The sequence below is a fragment of the Triticum aestivum genome, chromosome 3B, assembly GCF_018294505.1.
Source record: "Triticum aestivum cultivar Chinese Spring chromosome 3B, IWGSC CS RefSeq v2.1, whole genome shotgun sequence".
Taxonomy (NCBI): domain Eukaryota; kingdom Viridiplantae; phylum Streptophyta; class Magnoliopsida; order Poales; family Poaceae; genus Triticum; species Triticum aestivum.
In genome coordinates this window covers 510,423,736-510,432,659 of record NC_057801.1, presented here as the reverse complement: position 1 = coordinate 510,432,659, position 8,924 = coordinate 510,423,736, and the positions used below count along the sequence as shown (strand labels likewise).

The window sequence follows — 8,924 nt, the reverse complement described above, 5'->3', positions numbered from 1 at the left end:
AAGCAGTTGAAAGAGAGCAAAGCACTTTGTCGTCCGAGGAACATCTTTAACAGAACGCGGAAGGATATTGAGACAGTACACAACACACAGCACAGACTGTTCCCTAGTATGGCTCGTCTGACACAATGATGTACTCCCTCCATTCCACAATGTAGTGCTTCCTCTATCTACGTGCTTCAACTTTGACCGTAAATTTAACTATCAAGACCGATTGCGGCGGGAGCAAAAATTATATCAGTGAATTCGTATTCGAAAGAAGTTTTCAATTATATAATTTTTTCTCCCGCCGCAGTTGGTCTCGTTGGTTAAATTTATGGTCAAAGTTGGACCTCGGGAAGCGCGGGCGCACTATATTTTGGAATGGAGGGAGTACGTACCTAGCATCATTGCACCACCTTCTCTTTGGAGCTGGCAATCTGGTTTCTCATCTCTGCCACAAAGAAAAGGAAGCTTCACACTCTGTCCCTACAACAAGGGAAGGGCTCAAGCTGGGCGCCTACAAATAATCTCCTGAGCACCTGTACAAACATGGCGCAGTGTCTCTCCCCATGGCATGGACAACCATACGTGTAAGTTCGAGCAGCCGGAACTAATCCAATAAGCATACATACATCGATTGACCACCGTTGCCATGGCTGCTGCGTCCTTCGCTACCTACCTCGAGACGCCTAGAGAGCTCCGGGTGCTGGGGTTCCGGGCGCCGCCCCCGTCTCCGGTCACCGGCGTTCTATCCAACGGTGGCTCTGGATCCCCTGAGTACGGCGAGTGCCCCGACGGCAACGAAGATGACGAGGTCGGCAGGTTCCTGCGTCGCTCCGCCAGGGTCCTGGTGCTGCGGCTGCCCGAGAGGGCCATCCCACGGAAGAAGAAGAAGAAGAGTGATAAGGCGGTGTGGGCTCCCCCAGTCATCGACATGCGCCTGCTGGCCTCGCTGGGTGGGCCGGCGGTGGAGGCTCTGAGGTCGGCGGCCGTCGCGCTTGGCTGCTTCCAGGTGGTTGGGCATGGGGTCAATGAGTGCTTGGTCTCAGCTGCGGCGGGGAGGGCGAGTTCGCCTACGCCGGAGGAGGCCGGTGGAGAAGATGGTGAGGAGCTGTGGTGGTCACCGAGCGAAGGAGACCAGTTGAGGTGCCAACTTGCCCATTTCATTGGAAGGCAACTAATCAAAGGACTCTATATGATGCTAACCCCTGGTTTTGCTGTGTCCAGGAAGGGAGCAGACGATCTGTTCACCCAGCTGGAGCAAACCGCAGCCAAACTCATGGACGCCCTGCGGCGGGACAGCGTTGGCGCCACCGATTCCCTGGCCGGAGCTGACACGAACCGCTCGCAACTCTGCATCCGCACGCACCACCGCCGGCAGTGCGATGGCGGCAGCGGCTCTGTTGGCCCCATCACTATCAGCGAGGACGACATGCTCAGGATGCTGATCAAGAGCTCACGCCGCCCACGGGCTCTCGCTCTCCACCTCTGCCCCGGCGCCTCCACGTTCCACGTCTTCTCCCGGCAGCGGGGATGGTCCAGGTTCCGCCCCCTCGGCGGCGCCGTCGTGGTCACCGTCGGAGACCAGCTTCAGGTGACGCACCAATCTTGAGCGTGACCTTTTTTTGAGACGAAAACCGACTGACCTTGCAAATGCACGCTGCATCATCACAATCATACATTGTCTTACGGTTTACCTGCTTCGCGCTCCACGTATGCAGGCATGGAGCAGTGGACTCTACAAGAGCGTGGCCGGGAAACCGGCTTACAGCAACGACGATCTCGGAGCAGACCGCGGCTGTGATGTCGTCATCTCGGCGGAGTACCTCCACTCCTGCTCTTCGGCTGGCATGGAGAACGAGCCCCCGGACGCGGATGCCGGGAAGATCATTCAGTTGAATGTGCAGATCATTGTAGCAGCTTGCCTTGTACTCCTTTACGGCAAAAACAACATATTTGACATGTGACCGAAATTAATTCACGAAATAAACTGTCCTTAAAAAAATTTCACACCTCCGACCCTATCATGTAGCGCCCGACAGCCAGGCGCCACACTGCACTGTGCAGCGTCTGAACGTAAGGCGCTACACACCTAACAAGCGTCGCACCTCGGACTGCCTGAAAATTGCTAAGTTAGTATGCAACGCCTAAAAGCTAGGCGTCACACTATACAGTGTAACGCCTAGCATCTAGGCGTTGCATGTACCACCTACACGTTCGCCTTTCGCAACAGTTGCATGCATGTGCCTACGCCTCATCACATGTACACTGCTCCATAGTCCAGTGGACCTTTGATTGCACCGATCGATTGACCACCAGGCCATGCAAAAGCGGAGGCCGATTAACCAACACGGGTGGGTCGGACACATGCATGTGAGCGCGCTTGCATCGGAGAAATCACCATGCACCCCGGCCGGCCTTACGTACGTGCGGGAACGTCAACCACACGATCCAGCGGGCGTTTGACTGACCAGATCGATTGATTACCAAGCCATGCAGAAGCGGGGGCGATTAGTCAACACCGGCGGCTCGGACACATGCATGCGGGGGAAATCACTAGTGGCCACTAGTGCAACGCCTAGTCTCTCAGTCGTTGCACACTGACTTAGTAATTTTCAAACTGCTCGAGGTGCGATGCTTGCCAGGTATGTAGCGCCTTTCAGTCAGGCGCCGCATAGTATAGTGTGGCGCCTAGTTGTCGGGCGCTACACGAAAAGGTCAGCGGAGCGAATTTTTTTTAAGAACGGTTCATTTTATGAATTCTTTTTGACCACAGGTCAAATTTGTCATTTCTGCCCTCCTTTACCACTTTCTCCTATCATGCTTGTGTACCATTTGGTCTTGAGAGGCTGCAGCAGGACATGTTGCCCTGAAAATGCAGCTCTTTACTTCAAGTTCAGCTCGACTTGTGGAAATGGAACCAGCGTGTCAGTTTGGGTGAGAATATGAGCATGTTGGTTTGATGCCAAAAATTAGCATGCCAAATAGTGGCTAGTGCTTGATTGGTTACCAAGTTTACTTGCCAACCTCACAAGAAGTTACCAATTTTTGGCAACTTTTGATATTGCCAATTGTTGGCAATGCCAAATGTTGGCATCAGACCAATTATCCTCTATTATTTAGCACCCAAAGGATAGGGTAGGAAGCGAGAACCTCGTTGGGGCTCTCACGCGACCACACAGGAGCACAAAACATTAAGTCAGGTGTTTACACATCTAAGTATCACCTTACACTAGAGTCAAGAGTCGTCCGCTACAGAAAGGATTAACACGACTACAAAACATTTACTACTGTACACACTATTTTTCTATAATTAACAGCGACAGGCAGAAACATCTTCACAAGAACACACTAGGCCGCATTCACAACTTGCCCACAAACAGAAAACTACTGCTGAGCTGGATCAAAAAGATGAGGTTAACTCACGCTTCAGCTCTCATGGCAAAGGATTTCTACGATACGGTACGCCCATAACATACTGAAGCAAGGTAGAGATTCTTGGACCATTTCTCCTGCAATGACACAAGGGCACAATTTGTCACAAGAATTTCACAAGATAAGAATTACAGACGTTATCATTAAGTAGTGCAAGTGTGGACCTTCACATGCTGACTGGGGAAAGCAGATGTTCTCAGTGTCTCTTGAGTTTCATCAGTAGGCTTCCTTCTTGGTACACTTAAGATCAATGCAGTCTGATCCCAAGTCGCAGCAACTGCTGTTATTCGGTAACCACTATCCCACCTCTTATGGACTCCCTCACTAGGGTACAAGAAGTCCAGCTCAACAACCTGGAAAATAAATGCATGACAAACAAGGAATGCAAAATAAACAAAATAACTGAACTTAGCTTGGCAGTGTCGAAGTAAACAAACACCACCAGTGCAAATGATGATACCTGTTCCGAAAACCCTGCATTGCGGGACATAACAATCGCCCATTTATTCCCAGCAGTTGCCATGGAAGTCACATAGAAACCATCACGCCATTTCTTGTTTATCCACTTGAAGGGAAAGGTATCACTTACTTTGTAGGACTGCTGAGTATACAGTGTTCCTGGATAGACAAGCCAGATAGTCAAAATGATATTTCTATTGTAAGACAGAAAGGGCATTAAACTGCCAGCTTGTTACCTTTAGACATCACTACCAGGGAACTCCCATTGTTTGCTCCAGCAAGTGCAGTTATATAGTAGTTCCTATCCCATTGGTCCATTATCCATTCCTTCAAATAACCAGAAATCATGACATATAAATAGGTAATGTCAAAACAGATTATATATGTAATCTTGCTTCAAAAGGTTAAGTGCTTGTTTTGCCATGAAAGAAACACAATGCAGGTTACTAACTTTGTGAAGGAAATGTGGTGAAAGTTCATAAACTTGAGAAGAGAACCCAGTGCCAGCATCCATGATTAGTGCCCACAGATTCGCACAAGATGATATGCAACTAATAAACAGTCCATCTTCATTCCCTTTGTCAATGTGTTGTACAAGCCTTGAATCTGCAACATTGTAGTGGTACCTGCAACATCCAGAACAGTTATGTTGACAGTGTATATGTACAGTTGCTCAACCAAAAAAAAAGGTGCACCATGCTGTTAACCAGAGTCAAAATATTGGGCCTTATAAGAGATGGTACCTTTGTTTCATAGGCCGCCTTGCATTATAAACACTTATCCACTGTGTTGCAGGCATTCCCATCCTGATCTTCTTCTTTGGTTGCTCATCTGTCTCTCCTTCCAACGATATACGCCCTCTCTTTTGGCCAACTTGGTGTATAAGCTATATAGAAGTTGCAAGAGAGATTAGAAGAACTGAAGCAATGTTTTCAAATAGCAAACTACAAAATAAGACTACCTTCTGAGCACCATCTGTGTTAATTGGCCTGATATCTGGATTTGGGCCCACTATACTATCAAAAAGGGAGATACACTTGGCATAGTTGGGTTCTTCATCAAACTTCAAGTTGACCACATATTCTACAAACTCCTTAAAGGGCTGAGGGCAGAAGCTACAGAGAGATTCAGGAGAGGTGCACATTTTCTTTTTGCAAACAAGAAAACCCTTGTTTTCACCCTGCAGGCAAAAGCAATTACCAGTTTACATGTATACATCACTAGAATCAACATAACTGGAAAGGTGAGTCCCACAAATTACCTGGTAGCCTTGCCAAGGTAGACGTCCCCGTAGAAGAAAGACTAGTGTATAAGCTAGAGATTCTAAATCATCCCTCCTGCTGCCTATCCTCCCAAGATGTGCATGAACACTAGCATAACGAACTGTTCCCCTGAAACAACAGCCATAATAAAACAATAAGACCAGTATAGACGTTCAAATGATCTAGCTATGTGTGCAAGCAAGCCTGAGATGCAAAGGGGCACAGCAGGTCTACTAATTACTATTACAACAACAACAAAACCTTTAGTCCCAAACAAGTTGGGGTAGGCTAGAGCTGAAACCCATAAGATCTCGCAACCAACTCACGGTTCTGGCACATGGATAGCTAGCTTCCACGTACCCCTGTCCATGGCTAGTAAAAACAATGACCAGAGATGCACAGAGGCACGGCAGGTCTACTAATTACTATTACATGAGGTTAAATTTGACATCTTAATGATTTGACAAAAAATGGGCTGTATTTCCTAGTCAGAACGGGCAGCTATCAACAGACTCCCACCGTTCAGGTATCTGTCACACGCGCGCACCCAATTAGCTGCACGAGAACACGCGCAACACCTGCATGGTAAGAGCATGGCTAATAGAAAAGCCTGCTGCTGGCTCTATGATTGTGCCATGTCACTTGAAGCCTTCACAAAAGTAGACTCATATAATAGGATGGATGTACAATAGCATTGCATCACATGATTGGGAGGAAGAAACGCTAGCCAAAAGCTCTCACACCAGCTGCATGGGGTGCCTTTTTCTCGTTTCCTATGCAGCAGCCGGCTGTAGAAGTAGCGCAGCGCCTGCTTCGTTCTCCCTCTTCCCTTCTCACTCCACATGGGATTTTGCTGACATGGAGCAAGCCTGCTGACTAGAACCTATTATACTTGCTCTAAATAACCACGGCTCCGCAAATAACTGGCTCACTCATTCACCATTGGCTGCATGCCTGCATGGTGTAGTAGCAACAGCTTGCATGCAGCATTTAATTACCAGAGGTAATCTACCGGCCTAACAAATCTAAAAAATCTAAAAAAAGCTGAGCAGCTTAAAGATACCCGAACAGAGGGAGTGTGCTAGTCAGGATCTGTTTAATGGTACCAACTCGCATCTGGTATATATGGCGATGTTAAGAACATAAAAAATAGTGGTTTCGCAAGATATGAGAATGACAAATGAGGAAACATTACAAACGGACAGTACAAAAATGGCTGGCCAGTAACAGAAAAAAAAAAAGGACGGCTTCTGGTGTAACAGCTGAGTTGATGGACATCTCGAAAAGCAGGAAACAGAGCGCATAGAGGAAATACCACAGAATATTCAACATTCAGAAAGTGTTAGCCACAATGTAAATGATGCATGTCAGGTATCATAAAGGAGTCATCTAGTCACCTGAAAATATCAGGTCGCTGGTCATACTCAACATGATGGCCTGTCGATCTATCCTTCCACTTAGTAGCTGTCATTAATGAAAAACATTAATGAAAAACACCTGATTAATTCAGACTCCTAAACGTATCACCAACCAAAAGAATAGCTGAATACACAGGATTGTCGCGATGTTGGTAACTTGATGAGCAAGTAAAACTAATTACCTAAGCCAAGGTCGACGAGAAACAGTTTTTTCTCTTCAGGAGTTCCAGGGGGTCCTAGCAAGAAATTCTCGGGTTTCACATCCCCGTGGACATATCTGCAATTGTCTACAAATATATGAGACGAAGGGGAAGGGTCGATGACGAAGAGTTAGGGATGCAAACTCACCCTTTTGAGTGCACTTTCTCAAGTATGGAGATAGCTTCGATAGCAATGCAAGCAACCATCTCAACTGACATTCTGCGAAATAAATAGAGATATTAATGGTCACGTAAGAGCCTAAACAACTATGGAAACTTTGGGTCAATCTGATAACTCACGTGTGGGAATTATTACTACATGCATCCCACAGACTGAGACCGAGCATATCCATAACCTGCATTTTTTAAGCAATTTAAGAAAAATCTAGAAATGAGCAAAATGAAATAAGCTTATGTTAGTCCGATGCAAGTGCCATTACCATAATGAAGTAATCCCCTTGGCGCCCTTTGTAGTGGACTCGAGGAACCCCGTGAATGCCACCGAGGATACTATACATGTGGTAGCCATGAAAATTGGTCAGCAGCACTCAGCTCCAATGTTTGAGAAATACAGCAAAGCATTTATTTTCCTAGTAGCCAAAAGTCACAAGGTCATGAATCCACTTACTCGTAAACCTGCCACTCATAAGGAGGCCCATGGTTACATCCTTTGCTGTTCTTATGCTCAAACTTTAACGCCACCTATCACGCAAAAGCAGAAAATTTATTCGCCGCTGCCAATATTATCTCCAGTTCTCCACTGTTACACAGGCCAGAAGCCAACTATTCCAGCTTTTTTAGTAGGTTGGTGGCCAGATCATCAATTACCTCAACTGCGCCTGGAGCATTAGCTGAAATGCGGCGGCCAACATATACTTGGCCAAATCCTCCTTTCCCAAGCTTCCTTTCAACTTTATACCTAGGTGAATTGGCCACCTGGACCTGTATAGAACAACCAGACACAGATTAAAAGACAAAACAGGATTATCTGGAACAATTAGAGGCAAAATGCAAGCTAGGGCAAGCAAGCTAACACATTTGCAGGTAGAATAAACAGCACAGAACAGGGCCATGCGAGCTAAAACACATATATCCACGATCTATGGAGTAACCTCAGGATAGTTTAAACGCTCGCAACCAATAACCTGCTTATAGCCTTATAAAATTCCACTAAAAAAACTCATTAACAAAGTGAACCTTAGGGTAGTAAGTATGTGTGGATCGAAACATAGGAGAAGCGAAACATAGTAGGAACAGCTCACCGTCTCAGGGATTGGAGAGGCATCCTCGCCGGCCTGTTTGTCGGCGCTGTCCTGGTCATCCATCGGCTCCTCACCGGCGCGTTCACTCGAGTCCTCCGCGGGCGCGATCTCCTCCGCCGCCGCGGCGGCCTCACGAACGCCTCCCGCCTCCTGCCTTCTCGCCGCCCTGCGCCTCCTCGCCGCCGGTGGCACAACCGGTGCTTCCGCCGCCGCCGCCGCCGCCGCCGCCGGATTCTCCTGCGCCTCACGGGCCCTCCGAGCCGCACTACGCAGCACAGGCATCGTCAACGATTGAGCCCCATGGCCCACGCCCCCGCCGCTGTCGATCCCTCAGATTCCGCCGCCAAACAGCAGTAACGGCGCCGATCTCGAAGGGGAGGGGGCGGTGCGGCAAGGTTCCGGTCGCGGCGTGCGGTGGCGAGTGCGGGGAGCGGGACGGGAGCGGTGGTGCCGGCGCAGATTTGAGGGAAGGGAATGGGAGCGAGGGCCGAGGGCGGAGGCGGTGGTGCTGATGTATACAAATCGGCTAGACGCGGAGTGTGTTCGCTGCGAGAGAGAGAGAGGAAGGAAGGAAGGAAGGAAGGAAAGGATTAGCACAGCACCGCGTGTACCTCCGCCCAAACATTACAAACTTGCAACACGTGACGGCGTAATGAGGTCTAGATCTTTGCTGCCAGGGCCTCACAAGCTACACAAAGACTTGGAATGATCATCTAAAAAAAGACCTACAAAATCGACCTATACTTCTTTACCATCCAAATTTTCCTTTTCTGTGCAGCTGCCAACTTTTGTCCGACTACGTCCAACCCTTCCGCCACCCATTTATGTTTTGTTCTTACGTCGTTTTTCGACACCGCACAAAGTATCAACGGAAAAATCGGCCGGGCTAATCCCACATGCGCACGTCTT

General features: G+C 48.2%; 2 protein-coding genes across 3 annotated transcripts; one reads left to right on the top strand and one right to left on the bottom strand.

Annotated features, from left to right (window-relative positions):
• The first annotated feature begins 316 nt into the window (after positions 1 to 316).
• Positions 317 to 2,473, top strand: LOC123070633 (gibberellin 2-beta-dioxygenase 5). 2 transcript variants are annotated; one of them, XM_044493913.1, is made up of 3 exons: positions 326 to 1,125; positions 1,207 to 1,573; positions 1,701 to 2,473. In XM_044493913.1, the coding sequence occupies exons 1-3, from the start codon at positions 632 to 634 to the stop codon at positions 1,944 to 1,946; spliced, it is 1,107 nt and encodes a 368-aa protein (XP_044349848.1). In that variant the 5' UTR covers positions 326 to 631; the 3' UTR covers positions 1,947 to 2,473. The 2 variants fall into 2 exon arrangements, with proteins under 2 accessions (XP_044349847.1, XP_044349848.1); XM_044493912.1 differs by having other exon boundaries at positions 317 to 1,573.
• A 695-nt stretch (positions 2,474 to 3,168) lies between these two features.
• LOC123070632 (casein kinase 1-like protein HD16) lies at positions 3,169 to 8,617 on the bottom strand. The gene is made up of 16 exons (XM_044493911.1): positions 8,016 to 8,617; positions 7,582 to 7,695; positions 7,382 to 7,455; positions 7,194 to 7,263; positions 7,054 to 7,109; positions 6,902 to 6,973; positions 6,736 to 6,830; positions 6,533 to 6,599; positions 5,135 to 5,264; positions 4,835 to 5,053; positions 4,617 to 4,759; positions 4,325 to 4,499; positions 4,110 to 4,200; positions 3,875 to 4,032; positions 3,579 to 3,767; positions 3,169 to 3,491 (listed from the first exon to the last, which is right to left on the bottom strand). Exons 1-16 carry the CDS (start codon positions 8,295 to 8,297, stop codon positions 3,432 to 3,434), a joined length of 1,995 nt encoding a protein of 664 aa, XP_044349846.1. The 5' UTR covers positions 8,298 to 8,617; the 3' UTR covers positions 3,169 to 3,431.
• Between the last annotated feature and the right edge of the window lie 307 nt (positions 8,618 to 8,924).